The sequence below is a fragment of the Tachypleus tridentatus genome, chromosome 10, assembly GCF_004210375.1.
Source record: "Tachypleus tridentatus isolate NWPU-2018 chromosome 10, ASM421037v1, whole genome shotgun sequence".
In the NCBI taxonomy this organism is placed as follows: Eukaryota; Metazoa; Arthropoda; class Merostomata; order Xiphosura; family Limulidae; genus Tachypleus; species Tachypleus tridentatus.
This window is the reverse complement of record NC_134834.1, coordinates 194,268,978-194,296,330: the sequence shown is the minus strand read 5'-3', so window position 1 is coordinate 194,296,330 and position 27,353 is coordinate 194,268,978. Positions and strand designations below refer to the sequence as shown.

Sequence of the window (27,353 nt, the reverse complement as noted above, 5' to 3'; positions counted from 1 at the left end):
TATGCAGTGAGGAATCCAGCGTAACAAGTGTTCGAGTGCTATAATTAGCCTCGGGCGTTTTACCGCTGGATGCCAGCATATGTTGTTTTACTGATTGCAATGAAAGACCGCTAACGAAGTGGGCGATTTTGCCAGTTGTAGTTTCTATAATCAGTATCAAAGAAGAGATTTTCAATTTAAAACAGTTTATTCGATATGATATATACACACACACACACACTCGCTCAAGCCGAATAATAACTAATGTAATGGTGTATTTAACGTAGGTACGACGGAGAAACACGCCGATGGGTTCCTCATATGGCGGAACCCAAAAGGAATTTAAATAAATACATTGCTACAGCCTAGCCCCCTAAGCAAGCTGCACCGATTAGCTTGTTGTGTTAAAAAACCCTTCTCAAAACAACAAATATATATATATATATACTCAAACATCTGTGTGTTAAAACTCCTGTCTTCGAAATAATTATTTCAGGCAGTCGACTGACGAGTCCTATTTTTCTTTCACGAAAATAAGCATTTTTTTTTTCTTAGACTGACGATACAATACGTACAAAGACTGAAGAATCGATAAAGGCATCAATGTGAAATTTTAGGAATGACAAAAAATAATTTTCCTGTTAAGTACTCTTGAAAATAATAATTAAAAAATAATTATTATATTTTTTCTACTATTTACTGTTTAAGACATATAGAATAGACTTGTATACATATTTACTATTCATATTCCTAACATTTTGTTTATTTGGAATTAAGCACAGTTACACAATGGACTATATGTGCTCTACCTACCACGGGTATTGAAACCTAGTTTCTAGCAGTGCGAGTCTGCAGTCCATGTAGCATCTTTTAGACGTCAAAAACAAATAGCATTTTAGCGTTGAAAATATGATAATCTGACATGCTCAATATGTGCTGTAAACTCATTTGATTTCTTTAAATAACTTTTACGAAATTTTCAAATATTTAGGCTTAGGACAACGAAGGCATTATTGTAGCTACTTTTTTTCTTTTTTTTTCAAATACACGGAGGATATGATGTTCTAAAATACATACACACACCCGTATATACATACATGTAATTTGTCTGGATAACATTGAAAATTTCAGCTTAACTGATTAATAAACAAATCAAGATTTTCATTATTAAAAGTTCCAGCTCCCACCGAGGGCGTATAATGCTAAAAATCGAGTTTCGATACCTTTATATAACTTTGCCCTTAACAACAAAGGAACAAAAGTGCGGTGTAAAAATTTTACATGCAGATAAAGTCAAAACTCCAGATAATATACTTGAAGTTCAGAGGATTATGATAAAAGAAAGTGAATGGGAAATATCTCTAACGGAACAATAAAGTGAAAAATGGTTAGCAAAAAAGACTGTGTTGAAATATAATTTAAAACATACAACAGCAACTTTTACGTATGCATGTTTTGATGTTTGAATAACTCAGTTTTACCTTGTGATGACTCGAAACTATATAAGTATAAAATCATGTAGTTTAGACACAACTTCGACCCACAGTATTGGACGGTCAGGTAGGAATTAAATTAGAAATCAAAATTTGCCAACTTTAAATATTGCCGTTTTTGGATTTTTTAAAAATTATTTAGACCAGTAGCTTCCTCACCACTTTTAGTGGAGTTTAGGCTTGCCTATAAAATTATAGTTATGCAAAAGTAATAAGTTATACTTAAAGATATGATTATTACAGAGCATTGAAACTCGGAATGTCCCGTGACAATAAATGTTGAATTTTGATGGCAGTAATAATAGAGAAATGAAAAAAAAAAAAAAGTTATTCATTGAACAATATTTTACGTTGAAGGTCTCCAGTAAGTTAACTGGAGAGTCTACAACAATAAAATTAGGGGCTCTTAATAACCATCGAAAGAAAACTTAGTTTTGAGTTGCATACAAAGGCATATGACTAATATAATGATTTCATGTATAATAAAGAAAACATAAATGTGTTTTAACACAAAACATAATGCTTCATTTAACGATATATATTCCCTTACAGATACTTAATTTATCAAGTTTTCAAGTGTCAAAACGAGCTTTTAACTCCTATTGCATATATTTATACAAAAAGGACTTGAATTATTATTTGATGGGCTATTTATTCTATCAAAAGAGAATCAACAACTATAAGTGACTTTACAAATAAAATAACGTCTGGACCCAATCTTTGGCATGCCGGGCTGCGTATCGGCGGGTCTAAGTTAGAGATCAATACTGCTAATTACACTTTATACTCTTAGTTGTATTAGAAAAGCGATAGGAAATCTTGTTATTCGGTTCTAAAAACCTCAGCAAAGCCATTTTGATGGGCGGTTGCTGCTAGACTGACCAATTATCCGTTTGTCTTCACATGCTGATGAATCACAATATAGTTTGTTCGTTTGTTGTTAAACACAAAGCTGCACAACAGGCTGTCTGTAGACTTATCACGCTTAAAAGTAAAGACTTACCGCTGTACCACTAAGTGGGAGTGGTAGTAGAGGTAAAAGGAAAAATCCAAAAATACTGTCCAGTTTAAAATTTATTATATACCCATTTGATTCTTGAGTGTTTCATAATACATTCTTAGATCGATCGAGTACATTACCAACCAACAGAGCAAAATCGTATTATTCATATTTTCACAGGTTTTAACAAAGAGGAAATATTTTATTATAAGATTTATACACCTGAATTAGTTTCCAGCTGACTACGTGATGCACGAGCTGTATTAACTTTTAATGAGTTGAAATCATCATGTTATAATGGAAATATGATACTGGAAAAACCTTTCTATTATGTGATGTGCAACAACCAACTTCGTTTTATCCCGTGTAATGTAGATTTGCAATAGTTTTGCCTCCATTTCCCGTCACGGAGAACCTTGTTTTTCTCCATTGTCAGGGTGCAGATACATCATGAATACGTCTCACGCGGATCTAATACACTGACGCCATCTATGCAAGCATAATATTAATGTCTGTTGTATGTTCGTGTAAAGATTTCGTTAGGTGTTGATACATTGGTGTTTTTCCGGTTTTGTTTGTTAACCATTACTTTGCCCCGTTAATAGATCTTCGTCAAATTTAGCATGAAGCTTTCACATTTTGTGTCTTGCTGTTTTCATGGGCGTTTTTTTTAAAAATTATATTTAAAGAAGAGAAATTTTCTTTCATAATTAATTAAAGATTATTGGTACATCCATTACTTAACTCCACTGACAATTATGATGCTAACTAAACAATTCAAAAGTAACAAATACTAAAATAAGGTACAAGAGTTTACTTTGTAAGAAATATTTCCACGACGCCTACGGAAAAAAATACAATGACAAACTTTACAGCAATTACGTAGCGTTTTTATTACTTATATATCATACAAATTGACGACTTAACCACAGCATCAAACCCAACATCAACAAAATCTCCTTTGTCTGGTTCCGGTTGGAACACTAAGGAATAAAATGACCCAAAGGAGCCAAGATGTGACATTTTAGAACTGGTTTAGGTAAGTTGTGTTGTAATGTTTACAAGTTACATTATACATAAAAATTCATTGTTTTCCAACCCAACTCTCACCTTGCCTTTTGGTACAAAACAGAGATACGGTAGAGACCTTGGTACAGGTAATATAGATCACACTCTTCACCATGGACCTGCAGAACAATACTACAGAAATAATAGAGACAGGGTGGAGACCTTTGTACACGTGATATAGATCATACCCTTCACGATGGACCTGTAGAACAGTACTACAGTAACAACAGAGATAAGATGGAGAACTTGGTACAGGTGATGTAGATCCTACCCTGAAGAATGGTACTACAGTAATAACAGTGATAGGGTGGAAACTTTGGTAGTGGGAATGTAGATCCTACCATTCACCATGGACCTGGAGAACAATATTACATTAATAACAGAGACACGGTAGAGACCTTGGTGCATATGGTTCACCATTGACCTGAAGAATGTACTACAGTTATAATAAAGATAGGATTTAGACTGTGGTACAGGGAATGTGCATCCTACCATTCACCATGGACCTGTAGAACAATACTACAGTAATAACAGAGACAGGGTGGAGACCTTGGTACATGTGGTTCACCATGAAACTGATCAGATAACAATCATGTTATAATACAGCATCACTAAGGATACTTATCGAGTTCATTTCCAACTTGGCTTTGAGGTGAGTGGACAACAAATTCTTGGAGCTACAATTAAGATATGACTTGATGCAGGTTTTATTCCTTTCATACTTTATCTCAGTTTGAGTTACAGAACAAGTTCTCCCAGTCTTAGTCTCTGAGATATGGTTATGGCAACCTGTCAAGTTCAGAATAACCACCCTAGATCAAATTGTGAAGCAAGTACTTTCATCACTAGAAAAAAACAACTAATTTGTCACCTGTACATGGAGAGTACCAATGCTATTAACAGATCCTGTAATGAACCTTCAGCACACTTAGTTTTACAAAAACCACATTATCATTTCACACTGAAAGATGAGAGGTTAGAGAGTCTTATTGCATTAGAATGGAAAAATAACAACTAATTAATGGCATAGACCAAAGATAGATTCTAAGAAAACTTCACTAAACTAAAAGCATGTTACTGTACAAAATGTTTAATGGTCATTGCATGTTTTTCTTGACACATTAAAACCCATTCAAGTTGAAAATACCAAAATGAACTTTTTTTTTTCAACTTAAAAGTAATCAGTGTAACAAAAGTCTAATGTTACAATGAAAACTATGGATGAGTAGCAAAATATTATTCTAACAAAATGTTCTGAGAAAAATTAAAATAGTCTTAAAAAACCAGAATAAAACTCAGCTTTTATGCAAGTTATTGTAAACTTGCACTCACTGGTTTAGTATATTTCCTCCCAGAAACTTTCAAAAAACAACACAATTTACTAAATTAACACAGAAGAGTATCAATTGTTCATCTGGATATTATATTTCTTATGAAATCATCCAGTTTTCTCAAATAGATGCTTTTTCCAACTTACGTACTTCCAAAGATCACCCAAATTTTGTCTGACAAAACCTTTACTTTTAATAGCCATCCTGGAAGAACTTTGACTAAATCCTTTCTTTTTGCAGCAGTCCAGAAAAAAATAACTCAATTTTTCTACTTTTCTAATTAGTTTTTCTCTATAAGAATCAAACAAAAGTATTAAATTCAAATAAAAGAAATACAAGAATGCTTTAAAAGAATGTTTTTTATTGTTAGGAATGTCACATAGTTAACTCTGTTGAACAATGATGATACAATAGTAAAGAAAGAAAAAAAATCATTTGCCTTTGTAATTTTTGTTTCTCATAAGACATTTTATGGCAGTTTCTTGGGCATAATTGCTGTTAAAAAGTAATTTAAAGTAAATTTCTACTCAATAGCAATAAGTTTTATAAGGGGGCTTAAACATTACAGTAGAAACTTAAATTGTTCAGTTTTTATACACTGCATTAACTTCAATAAACCTATTTATACTAAAGTACATTAAAATAACAGTTACAAAAATTAGTTTATAACATTGTTTTTTCTACTCTTCGAAATGGATTTAAAAGACAAAATGGGAAATTTTGATATTATAATTTTTTAACTATGATTTGGACAGAAGAAAAAAAAAAGGCCTAAACAAAACCGGAGATTTTTCCAAGTTTTCACCTATAATATTATCAAATATCTATCCTAGTCACAGTAAAATTGTTTAATCTACCTAAAGCCAAGCTAATAGTTAGTTATTATTACCCAATAGTTAACATTTAACAAATCTTCTGCACTTCATTTAACTTATGTTTCTGTTATACTTGTGGGTAAAAGTTGTAATGGATTTAACTGTTATGTTTATTTTAATACCTATGTGTGTTTCAGTTTGATGCATGTGACGTATACTACTGGATGTGTATTAATCAAGTCCTGCCTGTTCTATAAATTTGTATACGATGCTCAATAGCAAAGTCAACAATATGTGGTTTATGCATTTTTATATGTTGTTGAACTTTCAAGAATCTTGTCTTAAACTATATAAATCATCATTCCAAGAGACAGATTATTACTGGTCAACTGAATTCAGTATATTATAGGCCTAACAAGCTATAATTGCAATTAACACTCATTGATCAGAAAACTGCAGAACTGGACGAGGAACAATTGTAGATTTTGAAAATTACTAATCATTCAACTTCACTGAAATTAACTTAGGACATTAATTACCTTCATTGGTAAAAGATCAGCAACATGAGGCCAACCAAGCTAGCTAGCTTCAGTAAGGTGTACCAATATCAACTGAGAATTAGCTCGACATGTACCTGGACCATCGATAAAATATTCAGTTACACACTGGATAGAAAACTCAGTATTGTCTGCAAGTTTACAAAATTATTGTATATAACTAATTACCTGTATTAACTACTTGTAATAATCACTATTATAAGTTGTATTGTTGTTTGTATATCAAAATAGATCTGTGTTAAAGAAAACTGTGTATCAATCTTCTTGGCAAATATCATAAATGTGATACATAGAGATTCAATTAACTTCTAAATTAAAATTAAAATTTGTCTCTTTGAAATTGTAATATGTAATGCAAGTAATATAATAAATGTGAAACTCATCCAAAATAAATTATAATATGTAACACATTGAATTCTGATAATTAACACAAGAACCTCATGTCATGAGCTGTGTAAAATAATTTTATTTTTCAAATACTTTTCAATTGAACATAATATTTACTCGGCAATCATAAACAACACTGCTGTCTTTGCCCTCTATCATTTTTAAGTAACAAAGCATCTCTAAAACATCAGATGATTAGTAAAATTTAACATAAAAGTGAAAGTTCCCTCTCATAGTATTGGGCAGGGGAAGTTTTCACCAGTAGACACAGAGACGATCCCCATTACCAACAGAGTAAAAAGACAACTGACGCAAATCATTGTCCAATTCTATCTCCATGTTTGCTGCCTGAAAAACAAATTTTAAACTAAGTTACATGTAGATATCACTGTGAAGCAAAATTCTAGTAATGTGACAATAGCCTTACTTAATAAATGTGACAATGATTTTAACCTTACACACATCAAATCGAGCCACTGGATAAAGCACATTTACTATAACCCAAATTTACTTTTTGTATCTTCCTGGTATTTGGTAAGCTTTTAGTAACAAAATACTGGTAATTTTAGGAAGGTATTTCTACTAAAGATTTGTCTGTGAATATATTTTGTTCAGTCTGACTCACTCTGACTTGTCTGAGCACTACTGGATATTCATATTAAGAGAAAAAAAAAATTTTTCATCTTACAGTTCTTTGAAAATCTCTAGAACCTCCTAAATGAAAACTAAATGAGTCTCTACCTTAACACTAAGAGCATTCTGTTCATTTGACCAATCTTGTGACTACAAATATATATATATACAGTGTAAATTACCTGGTCTTCTAGAATAACAGCAGGCAGTAAGAGAAAATTATAGATATTTATCCTAAATAGTCTCAGGCTAATAACAGTTTATAACTATTTTCATTTAGTGTTATTGTTTTATAACTCTTTGGACCCTGTCTAACTAATAAACCTGTGTAACAAAGCTGTAAAGAATCGAGCTTGAGTTACAATTTATTAATTTATGTGAAGTAGCTCACATGCATATCTTGCTGAAAAATGATTTTATTTATGTTCCCTTGTCTAACCTAACGAGTTTGTAAGTTTGCATTTTACTTACTTTTATAACAATAAATAAATCACAAAAACCAAGAAATGTAGTACTTGTTTCTTGTTTTTCAGCCTCCAACAAAACTTAAGTCTATTTTTGGTAACAATGGTAGTAATGAACAATAATTTTTACTTATCACAAAAATATGCTATTAAGTTACTTTCTAACTAAGCTATAAGTGAATTAAAATAATGTTCTTATCTGATCAAGGTGATTTCAGCAATATCAACAATGAATCTGTAAATCAAATGATTTAAAACATCATCTGTAAGCCAAAAGATTCAAAAGATGTCATCTGTAGGCCAACTGATTTAAAACATGTCATGTGTGAGCCAAATAAGTTAACCCTTTCACTACGGGCTCAATATAACATACACTGGTTCATCTATACATCTGAACATGCTAAGTTCATGCACTATAGCTTTTGATACAATGTGTAGCTTCACAAAATCTAATAGACTTGTAGTAAAGTAGTTAAAAGTATATAAGGAACTGTTTAAAAAACTGGAAAAAGTTGAAAAGAACCACATTGTTTGATTCAGTACATAAATCATATCTCAGAAAAATAAAAAAATATGAGGAACTTATAACATATTCTAGCTTTTCAGTATTAGTAATTTGAGTTCCGAATTTGTATGATACTATAGACTTAGTATCTTGACATCACAAACATCTAATTTTAAAAAGTGCTGCATTCAACATATCATGTGACTCACTAAAACCTGTATTTAAATGTGTTCTTTTAATATTTATTTTTAAATTAACTCAAATATAATAAATTTTGAAGTACAATCTACAAGTTGATTCCAAACTTACTGACATAAATTCATAAAATAGTAGTTCAATAAAATTTTGAACAAAGTCAACAAATGCAGTGACATGACCTTTGACCTGTGAACCATAGCAAAAGGGTTAAAACACGTGTGAGCAAAACAAGTTAAAACACATCGCAGGACAAATGATTTAAAATATGTCATGTGTAACTCCAATTATTTTTAAAATGTTATCTGTAGGCCAAATTATTTAAAACATGTTACGAGAATGAGTCAGTCGGATGTGGTGATTGATAAATTGATTTAGCATAAGAAGGATGCGATATAAGAGGGCATAGCATGGTTTATATCTCCACAAGGTAAGACGACAGGACACTATAAAATTATGTTTCGCCTTAAAAATATCCAGAGTATGAATACATAATTTATGTTAAGCTAAGGGCATTATACAGGGGTAATATGAATATTTCAAATTGGCAATTTGGAATGAGCGAGTATCATGTGGTACAGAAAAGTAAATATTGAAAATTAATTTGAATACTTCCTTTTAAAATTAAGAAACTAAAACTTAAATTAAAAACTGTTTCATTAACCATACTTCTGAGCAAGATATGCTTCTCTTATGTTACATAATTTAATACTTTGTTTATTGTTACTCAAGCTATATATTTGCTGGTTTATTTATAGCTTTGTTATGTAAGTTTAATAGTCAGCTATAGTTAAATGAGCAATCAAGTAATAATTAAATGGAAAAAGGTTTAAACTGTTATTAGCCTGAGACTACTTATGATAAGTAATTTTTTTCTGCATTCTGCAGTCATTCTAGAAAGAAGATTGAGTAATTTGTTTGTTTTTATAGTTGAAAATTTATAAAACTTTTATTTACTAAATGGAACTTTAAAGACTAAAGTTGTGGTTGTTTTTCAAGTACTAGACGATGGATGTTTAGTTTCAGCTGTCTTATACAATGAATAATGAGATAAAATACCTGACTGCTGACACAGCCTAAGCTCATTTCATGAACACCAACATTATACATCCGTTTCACCAAAGCTTTAACCTTCCCAACAGTCATTGTGGCTGTAAAAAAGAAAATAATTATTTAGCAACTTGAAGGAATTCTATAGTTTGCAATGTTTTAAACCTAAGCACTGAAAATGACATTTATAATCTGTACAATGATTTAGAATTCACTAAATTATAGATTAACAATGAATATATGACTTTTGTTCTATTACAATTCAAAATGATCCTACTAAAGGATTTAAACCAAGCTTGGTTTACATGGAGGTTTCTTTACATAACTTCTGCTGTTTCTCTTGGCTTCCAGATTATATTCTGTGATTCATGCTAAGCCTTTGATTACATCAGACCAGAAGAAGGATTCAGCATGGCCCCCAAAATGGGATGGGTGAGGCACAAATTCTCTTAGTAAACATGCTGCCTTTAAGAGATTTTTATCTCTGTCCTAGTTCATAACACAGAAATTCACCTAGGCCTCTTGAAACAAAAGTGATCTATATGCACTTTGATGCATTTTAAACCATTCTGGGGCACTAAATATCCACATTAGTTACTGCAAGGACAACCAGTGAACACCTGATCTTTCCAAAATTTTACCATTTTAACTCATGTCCCAATGATCAAAATAACAGGTCAGCTAACATATGAACTGGTAATTTCAAGAAATTTTGAGGAATTTCTTCTATAAATCACTTTCCACAAAGACAAATTGTTGACTGACCATTTACAAAATGCGTCTTTTTCAATGGCAGGTAGAGAATGGCATTTATACTAACACCCATCTTTAACAGACAAAATTAAGTTTAAAAACACAAAAGGTTAAAATTTCATTAAATCTCAATTTAATATTTTAAATACTATAAAATATGAAACATGGTACTGTATATTATAAAACATGGAACATGGTACTGTATATTATAACACATGAAACATGGTACTGTATATTATAAAACATGGAACATGGTACTGTATATTATAAAACATGGAACATGGTACTGTATATTATAAAACATGAAACATGGTACTGTATATTATAAAACATGGAACATGGTACTGTATATTATAAAATATGGAACATGGTACTGTATATTATAAAACATGGAACATGGTACTGTATATTATAAAATATGGAACATGGTACTGTATATTATAAAATATGGAACATGGTACTGTATATTATAAAACATGGAACATGGTACTGTATACTATAAAACATGGAACATGGTACTGTATATTATAAAATATGGAACATGGTACTGTATATTATAAAATATGGAACATGGTACTGTATATTATAAAATATTTTCATACACAAATTTTGTTTATACATGCATTCACATATTTTGTATTTATATGTAAGAAAAGGTTAACAAATTGATTAAAGTAAAACTCACGGATGTCACTGACAATTGACAGTTTGTAAGTGATTAGCATGTCAATGGCATTACAACACTAACTACCTGCTGCTATACACCACAAGAACCTTTACTTGTCCCCCCAGTGGCATAGCAGTATGTCTGCAGACTCACGCTGCTAGAAACATGGTTTTAAATATTGGTGGTTGGCAGAGAACAGACAGCCCATTGTGTAGCTTTGTGCTTAATTCCAACCAAAAAACAGAAAACCTTTACTAAAAACTATTTTATTTCAGTTATACCTTTATATGAAGAATTTCTATGAATCTTTTACCTTTGGTTCTTATAAGAAAAAGGTCTTTAAACAATTTGACTGTGTAAATGCAAATAAAGAGACTTACATGGAAGTTTTTTAATCACTGGTGAGAAGCTAGGATCATTAGGGGTACAGATCTCAACAGCTAAAAATTGTATTAAGGCCAACAATTTGTTAGTTGCATTTCTATTTATGATTAAGCTTTAGATGTTACCTATACATTTAAAAATCTGGTGACATCTTCTTGTATGCTTTAAAAATCTGACAACATCTCCTGTAAATTTCATAAAATGATGTTGAACATATTCTACTCAGATTTTTATGGATTTAATCAATTTAACATAAGATAAAATGTAGCTACACTTGTTTTTGTACTCATGTCTACAAACTTATTCCTTAGTTAATATACAGAGTAGTCCCAACATATGTATACAGTTGCATCATTCCAGAATTATATTTACAGCCAGACAACCCTAAGAGCTCTACTTTCAAAACGATGGGGCACCATCCCATTTTGCTCATGAGATCTACCACTGTCTTGATAAAAATTTCCTTTGAGGTGGATAGGTCACAGAGGCACAAACAAGATGCCTCCATGGTCACCACGTTGTACCTGTACAGACTTTTTCTTCTGTGAAGTATTCAAGAACAAAGTGTACAGCAAGAAATAATGAAATGCTGATAAAATGAAAGACACATTTATAGAACTTGATGGACAGACAACTACATGTCAGAAAGTTTGCATAAGTGTGACAGGCAGACTCCAGAGTTGTGTGAATGCAACAGGTTCCAATTTGAACACTGGTGGGATTAACTTTCCTATAATTCCATGTTAAATAAATTATCAACTGTATACATATTTGTGGGCCACCCTGTATACCTTGACCTCCACGTTAAATGAATTTACATATTTTTAAAAAATAGCTGCATTCTTTACTACATTTGTAAATGTAGCTCACATTTGAAACATCCAGATATATTAAACATGAACACATTTCTACAGATTCTAAAATCCTTTAAACAATATAAATCTCAAAAAACACACTTAGATATTATCCTTAAAGTATTTCTTCATTTACTAATTAACCTCAACCAGACACAGAGACCCATCATGTCAACTTTCTGGAGTTAAAACAATTATTTTTTATATGACAGTAAATTAGATTTGTTTTGAACAAAACTAAATTTAAATGTATTTTTTCACTGTTCTCAATGTTTGACATATCTAAGTAAAGTGGTTATAAAGTTTCTATAAATCTTACTGTACAGGAAATATAAATGTTTAATAAAGGATACTGATCAAACTGTTCCTGAGACATGAATGTTGTTGTCGAACCTCTGATTCTTCTAGTGGTCCATAGACTAGATGCATTAAAAAACAAAAAAAAATTTTTGTCTAAAAAAAAATAAACCAGAAAAACATGTTACCAATAAGAAAGTAATGACATTCTAACAGTCTTATTCACAGCAACAAAAATTTATAGCATACGTGACACTAAAGTCTCACATCTGTCTTGAATAATGTTTAAATACAGTTTGCATTTGAATTAACAGATCCTTTATGTTTAGTAAATTAAAGTATAATTGACAATTATTAAACATATAAAGTAATAATTTATTTATTTGTTTGTTTCATTATCATTTTTTTTCTGGTTCACATAATAACAAGTCCTGATAAACAGGTCTTATTTGCCAATTTTCTGAAAACCTTCTGTGGATTTGGAACAGATAACTTACTTTCAGTTAACTTAGTAAACCTGGGGTGTTCTGCTATGAAGTCAAAAGTAGGTTTAGCTTTCTGTAAATCAGAATGTCCTCCATTCTGGAGCCAACTTTGCCAGTATCGTTTTAAGTAATCCAATTCAGCACCACGTCTTTCTTGTCTCGTCACCTATAAACAGCAGTTTAAAAGTTACACATGGTATTATCAAATATCTATTTATTGGACATCATTTGCTTTACAACCAAAAGTTTTTAAAAACTTATTATCATTGTAATGATTGACTTTATATTTTATTTCCGATATGTTTCTATTCTTATTTTATTAAATCAAAATTTACATAAGACATATCTACTCTAAGTCAACTAATCCTAAAATTTTTTTTTCTCCTTACCTCTTCTCTGTTTAGCCGCTGTAAACAGTCCAATTTTGCTATGACCAACTGTCGACAAGTTTCTGGGGTAAATTCTGTCATCACTGGATTATGAGAAATTCTCAGTTCTCTCAAATGTACAAGTTTGTTTAATTCAGCTATGTCTTTCCACTACACAATGTAAAAATGTAATTAGGTTTTAAAATGAAAATTCTCTCACACAATATATCCAATTTCTGAAATGTTATACACTGCTCTAGTAAGCTGACAGAAATAATCCAGGTTAAATGAAACATTCAGTAAAGCTGTACTGTACTTCAGTTTCTTTATAAACACTTACATTTAATGACACTTTTCAAACAGAAATTGTAGCATGCTACTATAGCACTTTGACTTTTCTTTCATAATGCTTCTTCATCAAATTAGATAGACACAAGTTCAAACAGAGTTTCATCTGGCCACAACCTTCAATTTGTTTTCAGTGTTGAAAAAAAATTAAATTCAGTTTAAAAACATGTATATTAATCTTTGTCTAGATTTAAGTATGCAGAACAATGTAAACCAACTGAAAACAGTCAGAACATTAAAAACCTGATAAAGCAGTGAACTCTCAGATTCTTGAACACAAGTTTCAGCCGTGGAGGATAATACAATGGAAATTATAGTATATTTCTGTGTTGTTTCACAAACTAGAAAACTGTTTTACACTTTATATTTCCTCACGAGTGTTTCCAATAGAATTTAAGAATATTATTGATTTGATACGAATGGTTTGCATGTAATATGAACCTTAAATGTTCCACATTAACAACTTAGATTTTTTTTTTTTTACTAAATATAAACTTGTGATAAGCTATGCTTATGATGCTGGGATCTAAATAACTTTAATAAATATTATAGAAAAACAATTAAAACATCATCTGCCTTTGGGATTTTTAATTAGTTTGGTTCAGCTCCACTTGGTGTACTTAATAAAAACACCACAGTGCAAAAATATTTTACAGAAATTGTAAGTTATAAAAAAGTCCTTCAGGAGAATGAAACAAAATTTAATTTTACAAGAAGTTTCATTTCATATACCACAGTAACTTCATATGTTCAGTCAGGCTTCAATAAAACATACTGAATATAAACAGTCTGTGCAGATAAAACCTCTATGTCTTTATCAGTGGTGTTAAAATTATAATGAAATATTAACCCAATCTGTAACTAACAACACACGAAAAAATGAAAAACGGCTCAGACTACTTACTAAGACTCATCTTTTACTTTCAAGCTATATTTTGCACTTTTATCAAATTAATATATTTCTGATTATGATAAAACATTCACATAAATCTCTTTCAAAGTTTGGGCTAAAATAAATATCTGTAAATGAATCTTTTTTATCCCAAAATAACACTTGTAAAACCTGGGTTAAAGTGACACAGTCAGGTGCCACTGGTACAGTGTTATCCCAAGACATTTTAATATGTACATTTTCCACCAACTTTGAAAAGAGAAGTTAAACTAAAAGACCAACTCCACCTGAGTTATTCTGTTGTGCGTGATCATCAGACAATGAAGAGCTGGAAAAAGATCTGTTTTCTGGTTAGGTTTAACTCCAGGAAACTGGATGTTTGAAAGTGTAGTATTTCCCAGACACAAAACTTCAAGTCTAAATATAGAACAAATGAATATAAAAAACAACACAAATAAAACTACACTTTAAAGTAACATATAACATGATTTTTGTTTGCTTTCACAAAAGAACACTATTCTTAAATATTTATTAAGAAATGAAACATTTACGATCAACAAACCTGGGTAGGTTTCCTAACTTACAAACTTCTTGCCAAGAATACAAAGGATTATCTTCAAGGCTCAGATACTTCAGAGATTGTAAAGTACTTGAATCAGGAGTAAATAATAAGGAGATTTCATTTTTCCACAGTTCCAAACGTTCGATTTGTGGCCACATTTTGGAACAAGTAAGTACCTGTAAAATAAAAATAATGATTTCAGACAAGCAAGTTTAAATACTAAAATTATTGATTTAAAAATGCAAGGAACACTATCTATTCCCCCTTGTAGCTCAGATAAGCAAGTTTAAATACCATAATTATTGATTTAAAAACACAAAAACACTATCTGCTGCCCTTGTAGCTCAGATAAGAAAGTTTAAATACCATAATTATTGATTTAAAAACAAAAGGAACATTATCTGTTCTCCCTTGCAGCTCAGATAAGCAAGTTGAAATAATATAATTATCAATTTAATAACACAAGGAACATTACCTGTTCCCAGCTGTAGCTCAGATAAGCATGTTTCAATAATATAATTATCAATTTGGAAACACAAGGAACATTACCTGTTCCCAGCTGTAGCTCAGATAAGCATGTTTCAATAATATAATTATCAATTTGGAAACACAAGGAACATTACCTGTTCCCAGCTGTAGCTCAGATAAGCATGTTTCAATAATATAATTATCAATTTGGAAACACAAGGAACATTACCTGTTCCCAGCTGTAGCTCAGATAAGCATGTTTCAATACTATAATTATTGATTTAAAAGCCCAAGGAACATTACCTGTTCCCAGCTGTAGCTCATCTTGTTCAAAACCAATGTTTTTAGAGTACGAAAACTTGGCTGTAAGTCTTCTGAGTGTTCTGGAACTGGAATCAAGTTTTCACTGAAAAAAGAAAACAGAAGTACATGACAATTAAAATATGAATCTTTACAGAACAGTCTTAAACCTATGTTATGAATAAGACTTTAAATAATTTGATTCTGGAGGGCACTGAAATAGTTTAATACATGCAAGTAAGAAAAAGTTACGAACTTTACAAATTAGAGTTGTACCACAAATTCTGTTTAGGGAATATATGTTGTTGTTTTTTTAAACAAAACTTATGACATTTCTTCAGCTGTTGATTTTAAACAGATACAATTACCTCAAGGATTAGTAATCATTATAATGTACATTATGATAACCAAAACACACCAAGAGCACAGAATACACTGTCAGTAATAAAATTAGTGAAGGTAGGCCTGTATTGAACTGCTACTAATGTACATTAACTGTACTAAAGTTCTGGCCTCACAACTTCTTGTGCCTTTAACAAATTACCTCACATTCAATTCTTTGAGACACGGTAGTTGTTCAGCAATCCGAGCAACCTCCGACCAAAAAGATAAGAGGTTACGTGAAAGATCCAGAACTGTCACTGATGGAATGAGAGTTTGTAATTCTCCAGGCTGGCCTGCACCATTGACTCTCATGTCACGTAGCACCACTTCCTCCAACTTGTCTAAATGACTGAAGAAACACAGAAATGTTATAATATTTACAGTGTTTATGAGTCCTTTTTTAACTCAACAGATATTAACCTAAATTAATTTAGGCATGTGAATAATATTACAGCCTTGCACCTAATTTATTATTCTATATTATACAGTGAACCAGATATTTAATGATCACTGAGTTCTTTTCACTGAAGATAAAATACAAAATACAATGTGTAACTATCGTATTTTAACAGCATACAAGATGCACAGGTATATAAGACAAACCAATACTTTAGCAAAGAATATTTATTGAAAAAAACTTTAAGTGTATAAAATCATTTAATGTTTATCCAAATAACAGCTAAAAAAAGTGTTGCACATTGCATATAGTAAATTTTGTAGACAGTATGGTTCATGAGAACTCAGAAACAGTGCTAAGCATTGAAGAACCAGGTGAACTTCCTGCCTACACTGACTCTTAATTATCTTGGGGTTATTATTATCTGTTATAAATTGACTAGTGTATCTAGCATGTCACACAGAATAATTTTTAGAACCTTTTTGAAACAAAAATAGTGTCTTATAAGCCAAAAATACAGTATATAGCAAGTTTAAAGGGGCTCAATAACCCCATATTAATATGCATATAATCAATATAAGAGGTTGAAGTATAATCCTCTGGTTCACTGGCTCACTCACCACATATTAAAATGCATATAATCAATATACGTTGAACTATAATCCTTTGGTTCACTGGTTCAAGCTGTGTTGATGAACTATGAATTGGTAAAATTGTAATCCACAAGAGTGTGTGGCAAGTTAAAGAATGCATTAGGCCTCTTCATTACAGATTATATTTTCTATCTTACCTTTGGTGAAAAGAAATTTGTAACATGATGAAATGTTATGTCCTAACAAGTTTCACTACAATCAATATTTCATGTTGCTGTGTGATGCACTTAATCCACTGGCAACACAAACAACTACTCTTTTGTGAAACAACCATGAATTTTGGTTTTTATGAACACATCATATTTTGGTTGTATTTTATGCTGATTTTACCTGCAAATAATAATTAAGTAATCTCAACATTACACAACCTTTCATTAAGAGTAAAATTAATGCTATCTATTTTGATGAACCACTCAAGTCTTTGTCATCCTTCATGAATTAAATATAAAACACTGAATAATATTAAACCATATCATGAACAACTGAGAATGACTTTTAAATAATGGCTTTCATTACATTAGTTATTCTTATGACAAAGAACATTCCTGAATGACCATACGGAGGTACAATGTTTCACTGCAGTATCTGCCTTAGTTCATCCAGCTACTTTCTAAATAGTTTTTAGTCTTAAATTTTTCACTTTATAATACCATGTACCATGAAACACATAATGACCAGTTCATGCCTGAAAACAAATGCCCATCCTATCACAAATTCAAAACAATGTCTTGAAAATGTTACTTACTTAATTATGTCTTTGTAGCTTATCTTACTATAGAATTTTGAAAGTTCATACTATAATGTCTAACACTTTGAAATTAACAGCCAATCAATTCTCTAGCCATCCAGTTTTGTTGAGTTAGCTTTATTGTATCACCATTCTGTTTAATTCTATATTCCAGTTAAAATAACTTATTCACTTCAAATAATTGCATAACAGTAGGTATTTATAAATCCATTTCAATCATATCCTTCTTATTTTTGGTTTTATCTTTTTTTACTAAAACCACAACTTAAAATATTATAAATTAATCAAAGAGCAACTTTCTTTTAAAATCAACTTATTATCTTAATTCATTTTATTTCTGCCTGATAGTCACAGATTTAAATGCTGATGTTTTGTAAACATTTGTTTCTTGTCAACTTTCTTTATCTTATAAACACAGCTTTACTTGTCACTTATGACATCTACCTTTGTTTCTGTCCAACTTTTTCTGCTCCAACCAACTCTATGACTCTGTCTCTTCCAGCTTTTTGTGGTAGTCGCATTACATCTACATCCAAGAGGTTTTCCTCCTTCCTGTAACGCTCTACAATGGCTTCAAGACATGTTCTTCCCAAGTCAGCCTTTTGAGGCCGGATGAAAGAACCTGAAGTTGGGTGGCTATATGTAAACAAATAGATAAGTGCATTACAAAGTACAGTATTAACAAACAGATAAGTGCATTAAGAAGTACAGTATTCCACTTTGTACAAAGGATATTAACTACTTCTCTCAAGTTGATATAGACAGGTTGAATCATTAGTAATTTTTGTACATTTATTTTACCTTATATGTGTTGATACTATGCAATAATTAATCCCCGTATTTTTAATTAATTACTTTACCTTATAACCAACTAATAAATACCTTGTATCGAAATATTTAACTCCATGGTGTGTGCCGTTATGTCTCCCACGGCACACGTTATCCCATTCAACACCATACCAAATGTCATTACCTGTAATAAAAGACATCTATGAAACATAAGTTCAAATAACAAAATGTTACAAATAATTTATTTCATAAGTATAAATTTTTTTCAAGCTAACAATTCAGTTATCAATATCAAATCTGTAAAAAGCAACAGACAGAACACATTTTTAAATTCATTTTTCTTCACTCTTGGTATGTCAACTCTTTGAAATGTTATGTGTATGCTAACAATGTAATTTATTTTAAAACTATTTTGAGTATGTTTAGTAATTTAAAAATGTAAGATAATTTACTGGATATATTTTCAGTAAACATTCATTAATAGAAAATAAAAGTATGACTTCTAAAAAAAGAATATTGTCATGAACAAAGAAAAAAAACCACACACTTTATTAAAATGTTACAAGAATGTTAAAGGTTTACTTTCTAGGAAAATCCCAAGAACAGCTGGAAAAAACAAAAAGATGAAATTTTGTTTTGCTTCAATATATATACCTACATTCAAAGCAATAACTTCTGAAATAGTATAACAAGAATACATGAAAGATTCAAAACAATCCATAGCAGTCCAAAATTTAGAACTTGCCCTATCCTGTGACACTTAGGAAAAGGACTATGGAGTTCAAAGTGGTCATTGTACTGAAAACCTGGTTTAATCTTGTATCATTAAAACTTGGCATTAACATACAACTATTCTAATCCCATTGAAAAATACTTACAGAACTTAAAAAGTATTATGAATATAAAACTAAACAGATGTAAATTTTAATTTGTTTGTTTGTTTGTTTTGGAATTTCGCACAAGCTACTCGAGGGCTATCTGTGCTAGCCGTCCCTAATTTAGCAGTGTAAGACTAGAGGGAAGGCAGCTAGTCATCACCACCCACCGCCAACTCTTGGGCTACTCTTTTACCAACGAATAGTGGGATTGACCGTCACATTATACACCCCCACAGCTGGTAGGGCGAGCATGTTTAGCGCAACGCGGGCACGAACTCGCGACCCTCGGATTACGAAGTCGCACGCCTTACGCGCTCGGCCATGCCAGGCCTAAATTTTAATTTACTTGTCTAACTGAGTTAAGCATGTGTTTATCATATTAAACTTATCTCAAAAATACTGATCTCAAAAAGATTTCAAGGGCAGTAGATATTAAAGAAATTTGAAAGATAAAACAACATAGACCTTTATAAATTGTAATAATGAAATAGATATTTGTATTTTGCATGGGTCTTCAGATCTCATTCAAGAAGAATTACAGCAGCCTTGGGTTAGCACGCATGTAATTCATAGTAGTCCAAACACACAACTTGCTAGTCCTGGACATTGAACAAGTGAATTTAGACAACCTCTTAAACTGTAAACTTCATGAAGTTAACTGAATAGTCAACTATTCTGTTCTGAAGAGTTAAAAAAAAAGTATTTATTCAGTTTGAGAAGCTAGATAAGAATCTTTAAAGGTGCAACTGACCAAGAATATGTGGAAGTTCTCCCACGTAACGAACTGTTGCAAATTCCCCATCACAGAGAACTCTAGATCCTGGTCGAACAGTAAATACTTCCTTCATTTCTGGCAGATTATTCTCACCTGAAAACATTTAAAATAACATATTATAATAATAAGTTCCAGTTTTCTTAGTTAATCTCACAGCATATTCAATATGTTTCCATGCACACTTGTAAAGATTGATTCATGATACACAAACATAAGTATATCACATGTGAACATTAAAGTTCCAAGAGCAAAATATTAAAAAAAAAGTCTTACTTTGTCATATTAACAGTCACCAACTATTTTAGAATTACATTATCTTCATAAACAAGATGTTTTTATGGTAGAAAACACCACCAAACATAACCTTAAAACATAAAACTCACTATTATCAGGAAATGGAAAATTTAATTACAGACCTTTAAAACAAGAACTTATAAATAAACACTACAAAATGTGATCTGAAAAGAAAACTCAAAGTGCTAACCTATGCTTCCCTGTTGTTATTTCTTCTATCTAACTTTACAATTAGAGCCAATTGAGCATTTGAACTAATTTCAAAAGGACTTTGTTTCTCCATACTATATTAACACTAATACAACATTTGAACTAATTTCAAAAGGACTTTGTTTCTCCATACTATATTAACACTAATACAACATTTGAACTAATTTCAAAAGGACTTTGTTTCTCCATACTATATTAACACTAATACAACATTTGAACTAATTTCAAAAGGACTTTGTTTCTCCATACTATATTAACACTAATACAACATTTGAACTAATTTCAAAAGGACTTTGTTTCTCCATACTATATTAACACTAATACAACATTTGAACTAATTTCAAAAGGACTTTGTTTCTCCATACTATATTAACACTAATACAACATTTGAACTAATTTCAAAAGGACTGTTTCTACATACTATATTAACACTAATACAACATTTGAACTAATTTCAAAAGGACTTTGTTTCTACATACTATATTAACACTAATACAACATTTGAACTAATTTCAAAAGGACTTTGTTTCTCCATACTATATTAACACTAATACAACATTTGAACTAATTTCAAAAGGACTTTGTTTCTCCATACTATATTAACACTAATACTACATTTGAACTAATTTCAAAAGGACTGTTTCTACATACTATATTAACACTAATACTACATTTGAACTAATTTCAAAAGGACTGTTTCTACATACTATATTAACACTAATACTACATTTGAACTAATTTCAAAAGGACTTTGTTTCTCCATACTATATTAACACTAATACAACATTTGAACTAATTTCAAAAGGACTGTTTCTACATACTATATTAACACTAATACTACATTTGAACTAATTTCAAAAGGACTTTGTTTCTCCATACTATATTAACACTAATACAACATTTTCACCTGAAGATAATAAATAAAAGTTCTACAAAATTTCACCATCCACTCAATTTTTTTCATGCTTCTACTGTTTTAACACTGAAGTATTGTTTGCAAGTTCATTAAAAACGATAATATGATACACCTGTTGTACTACTTAATCTCTCAACTACCAGCTTGGAAGTTAGGTTACAAAGTAAATTCAAATATAAAAGATTGACTAAAGTTAATAATAAGTAATTTTGACAGTAATAACAATGTTCTTATTCTAATTAAAGGAACTCAGAAGTTACTAATTGCAAGTACTATTAAAATAATATGTACTTTACCAAATACTACACAATAATTGTTTCATAATGAACAGATACCGTGTTTCTCCGATAATAAGACCTAGTGTAATTTTTGGGGATAGTTTTAATATAAGCCCTACCCTTAAAATAAGCCCTAGTTAAGAGTGGCAGGAAGAGGAAATAAATAAAAAAAATTAATTTATTAATTAGTTTAATAGTTAGTTAATTAGTTTGTTTAAGTATTAATCAGTTAGTTTAATAGTTTTACTTTGTAACTTCATTTTTTTAATATATCAAAATAAGACATCCCCCGAAAATAAGCCCTAGTGTCATATTTTGGAGTGAAAATTAATATAAGCCCCGTCTTATTTTCGGAGAAACACGGTAATTACTTAACTGAAGGTATGATACTGAAAGTTTTAAATTATCTGAGAATAGAGAATATGTGAAAAGATACTCATTACTGGGCCAGACTTTCTGTTGCCATTAATAATAAAAAAAATCATATTTCTGTATATTGTGATACTAGATAATAGCAAAATCTCATAATTCAATCACAGAAAATCAGCTATGTGGATGTAGAACATAAGAAGACATTAAAAGAGAACTAGAATTTGTAACTACAAACAAATGACCAACAAGAATCAATCCGATATTGATTCTACACCACTCTGGTCAATTTGGAACTACAATTGACTGCTTAACACTTAGTTCAAAACTATTATAACAAAAATGAAGCACATGATAAAGATTTTGACAAGCATTTCTCAATCAGAGGTTTACCAGTAACTGACCCAGCCTAGTTATGTTTTCTCATCAGTTTGCCTTGTTGTATATTTACTTCCTTCATACAGATATTAGAATGAGTTGTTTAGATAAGAGGCCCATAGTTCATTACCAAACTATTCTAACCAGTTAAGTAATATTAAATAAGCTGAATTACTATGGAGAAATTAAATTAACAAATATGTTTGATTTTATTATTAAAAGTTTGAGTCTTAATTCTGTTTTCTGAGTGAACTTTCCTCAAGTTGGTGATATTTCTCCATATTCCTTGTATTTAAATACCTACGTAAACCATGGTTACTGCCATAAAGACAGTACAAATTTCATTATACCGTACCATTCTACTACCAGGCTCTGTATTCAAACAGTAACATCTAGTAATTTAACTTGCATGTCAAGATACTTTAGTTGCATTGCCACAGCCATTTAACAAGTTTTCAATTCATCACTACATGTTAAGGAGGAATGTATCAGTGTAACACCAATATACAGGGGCCAAGAAATTAGTTATTGTATGTGAAACAAACTAGTTTTGTTTTTGTCATGTTTTTCTAGTAAGTTCTATTCTTTCTTTAATATCAGTTTCACTGCATATTTATTATGAGGATTATTCTGCACTGTTATCTTAGCATACAGATTAATATGTTCATTGCCAAGGATGCACACAAACATTTGTGTTTCTATTTGTTAGCATTTGTTTGTATGTCATAAACATTATGTTTTAGGCTTGTTATTATTGCTTCTAAACACATAACAATATTGCACTAAAACTCTTACCAACACTTTTCATATCTGACATCAAGCATCACCAATAGTTAATGAATAACAATGACTAACCTAAATGTCTCAAATCAGCCAAAGTACATGAAATGTTATGAACAAACTAATCACTACCAGTAAGAATACGTATTGACAAATCAAGGTATTATAATCTAAGGTTAGTAATATGCTTTGATCATAAGTTAATAATATACTGTTCAATACTGGGGAGGTCCACATACTGTATTTTGAGCGATTTTTAGTGTTTGCTTGGTATAACATTCATTATCTACTTATAATACCCAGGAAACAATAATACAATTAATGACATTGACTACAATATTTATAGTTTCTAAATCTTATTGTGTGAATTATTTTATTAAGGGCTCCATTAACCAACACAATATGAACTCCAAGTAATTTAGAACATAAATAATTTAGAAAAATTTCTTTAAAATGCTAATATTGTTTACATTTGACCAATCACTTATTCTATAGTTAAAGTCAATCAAATGGATGATAAACTTTTTTGTTGTTTAATTTTCATTTCACAAGCCAGAAAATACAAAACCAATGCATATTTTGAAAAAATATATAAATTCAGCTTTAAATGTTGCACTCTCTAAATATTAAACTAACCAATCAACATTAATTGTAATGACAACTGTGTTGTTATCACCTGTATGAAAAGACATGATTATTTATGTTTCTATTATAGATTAATCATTTCTTAATATTCATTTAAATATACTTATATTCAAAATGTACAAACTCTTTTATCCACACTATTTTGTAACTTATATATAAATGTGAATTATCTTACCAAGTAAGGTTTAACACTTATGACATAGCAAGTGGCTATGCTTCTTACTGTTATTTTGGAAAAAACTTTTCGTATATGTTAAGAAATCTTATGAATTAGAAATACATGACAAATTACTTGATACAAGTTACATGGAAAAAGTGAATGAGTGAAGAAGAGAATTAGAATAGTTACTGGTCTTACAACTAAACAGATCTGTCAGTAGTCTGCAGTTGGTTATCACTTGTTTGGTCAGTTTTAACAATTTTGTTTTCACATATAAGCACAACTACCTTCTCAGAAAAATAAAACTATCTTGCCAAAAATTATATTTGCATCCCCTAGCCCTACCATTCTCACCATTAAATACAAAAAAAGAAAAACTGACAGATTTACACTATCAATTCCTTTAATAATCTTATAAACACCTAATTCAGATCCCCACTATCTCTTTTTTTTTTAAAGAGAAAACAATTTCATAAGTCTTAACCTGTCTTTGTATGATAACCTTTCCATTCCAGGTATCTTAGCAGCCCTTTGATCACTTTCCAACAATCCAATGTTCTACTTAGTAAAGCATCCTGAAATGTTCAAAATGTGACCTAACTAATGATATTATAACCTCTTTAGACATGTAAGCTGTATTCAGTATTTTTGTAGATATAACATCAAAATCTATTTCATTTTTACTTTCATAGTTTTAGTAATTTGTCCTGCCAATAGCAACAGCACATTATTTAGACATTTGGATTGCTTAAAAGACTGATCAAATAGAAAACAGAGATCATTTTCTTCCACAACTCTTAAATTATTCTCATAAAACTACCCATGGTTAAAATTCAAATCTGATATTTCACATGTATTAACTTACATAACGCCAATGGTTAAAATATCGTAAGTCATATGTCACTTATTCATTCATATCATCAAATAATCTAAATTATTTTGTAAAGTATCATTATCATCCTTTTAAAAATTTAAAATAAGAAGTGTTTAAAACTCAGTATTTCTCACCAGAGCTACGTAGAGATAAGTCCGAAAATATTAATTTCGAAAAAACAGAAGTAGGCCTAAAAAAGCCTTAACCCTAAAGTTAAACCTCGTCCCTTTAATACTATTTGCATTACTGACTGAGTTTACAATTGCTAGTATTGCCATTAGTCGTACCTTATCACGTTTCGTGCTAATTCGCTGTTTTCCGTCCAATTCAACGAAATAAGAATTAATGTAAGCTCAGAAAAACATTTATTTTCAAAGAAAGGCTTATAAATGTATCAAGACTTAATTTTGAGTGCAAATTAAAACTACTTAATAATTATAAATAAAGTGTAAAGCCTATCTTAAGCTAATTAACATACTTATTTACACATACGTTTGTTATCAACTGCAAAAGATGGCGTGGTAAGTTTCCGAATTATATATTAAAAGCAGCTGTGATATACGACATTAATATATCTTCACGCATAAATAGTGCTGTTACAGCATCCAAAGAACTAATAAACTTGGTTTAGCATATTTACCTGCTAATCTATAAGTCAATCAAACAGACTTGACAGATATTTTTTAGACTTCGCAGACTCAAAATCCCCTTTATAGAACTTCACCTAAGGTAGAACCAGTTCACATAGTAAATTAAATATTCAGGTGGAAGCAAGCCTATATATAGTCATTTCATATATAAAGCCAAACGCTTGAAAAAAATAACTTTTTAAGATATTTTATATCAAATCATGTGATTAAGATTTTATATATATCACGGAACAGTAAAATTTAAAATATATTTCTTTTAATAATGATCTCAAAACAGTATCTGTTTTGATGCTGCAAAAGAGATAAACATCGGTGTAATACTTAGTTCATATTAGGAAGTGGGTTACAATTTACGTCACCAGTATTTGCAAGTTGTGGGTGTTAGTTGCTTATATTTGTAATATAATTTGCTGAGTATTAACATACGTACACAGAAGATACTGACATAAAAAGCTAATTTCATCCAAAATCCTAAAAGACTGAATTATATTACTAATCGAAAAAAATTAATTAAAAAAATAACGTTAATTTTTTAACAACAAAGGACACTGTCAATGAGCAGTGATATATATGCTTACATAAAAACTGGATAAAAACTTTAACCCTTATCCAGTAAAGATTGTCAGAAACCGATAACAATTATGAAAAATCACACCTCACAGCGAAATTTTATTTTTAAATACAATAATAATTTGTTAACATTATTAATACGTTATTTTGATTTCTCAAACTGATAGCTTAAATTACTCTTTTGGTAAATCGAAGCTACAAAAAGTCTATGTAACACTGCGTCACAAAGAGGGCGCGGTTTCGCCCTCTGGTAGAGGTTTTGGATTTTGAGTTTAAATTTTTGTATTCAAACAAAATATTCCCAGTATTTTAAGTTGTGGTTTTGCTAGAAGAGTGATAGTTAACTTCTTAGTATAGATGGTGGGTGGTAGAGCATTGCTAACTAATTGCGATCACTCTAGGTAGTAGATCAAAATTAGTCTTAGTTGCATTGTGATAAATACAAATAAGCTTAGTTCTTTGGCCTGTATTAAATAAAATGTAGCTATGTTTATTGCGCATTATATAAATATTGGTGCTATTTCATTTTTAATTATAATGAATGACTAATTGGTATGAACGCTCACAGAAGGGGACAGTTTATACAGTGTAAGTCAACAGACTAAAATAATGTATGTGCTACGTGATGTGATTAAATGCAAAGACAAATTTAGAGTTTTAATAAAATTTAAGTTTACATCATAATACATGCAACTTTTTTTTGCGAAATATTATGAGCAAATGCTTCATTTTACCCCTCCCTATGGACGT

General features: G+C 30.5%; 1 protein-coding gene across 5 annotated transcripts; it reads right to left on the bottom strand.

The window, feature by feature from the left end:
- Positions 1-6,689: 6,689 nt before the first annotated feature.
- On the bottom strand, positions 6,690-26,849 carry LOC143227887 (tubulin-specific chaperone E-like). 5 transcript variants are annotated; one of them, XM_076459249.1, is made up of 15 exons: positions 26,612-26,849; positions 26,024-26,107; positions 20,456-20,572; positions 18,920-19,010; positions 18,482-18,673; positions 16,400-16,588; positions 15,859-15,961; positions 15,088-15,263; positions 14,813-14,942; positions 13,307-13,456; positions 12,930-13,083; positions 12,489-12,554; positions 11,278-11,337; positions 9,487-9,578; positions 6,690-6,978 (listed from the first exon to the last, which is right to left on the bottom strand). In XM_076459249.1, the coding sequence occupies exons 3-15, from the start codon at positions 20,550-20,552 to the stop codon at positions 6,886-6,888; spliced, it is 1,593 nt and encodes a 530-aa protein (XP_076315364.1). In that variant the 5' UTR covers positions 20,553-20,572; positions 26,024-26,107; positions 26,612-26,849; the 3' UTR covers positions 6,690-6,885. The 5 variants fall into 5 exon arrangements, with proteins under 5 accessions (XP_076315364.1, XP_076315365.1, XP_076315368.1 ...); XM_076459250.1 differs by lacking the exon at positions 26,024-26,107; XM_076459253.1 differs by lacking the exons at positions 26,024-26,107; positions 26,612-26,849 and adding an exon at positions 25,876-26,002.
- Between the last annotated feature and the right edge of the window lie 504 nt (positions 26,850-27,353).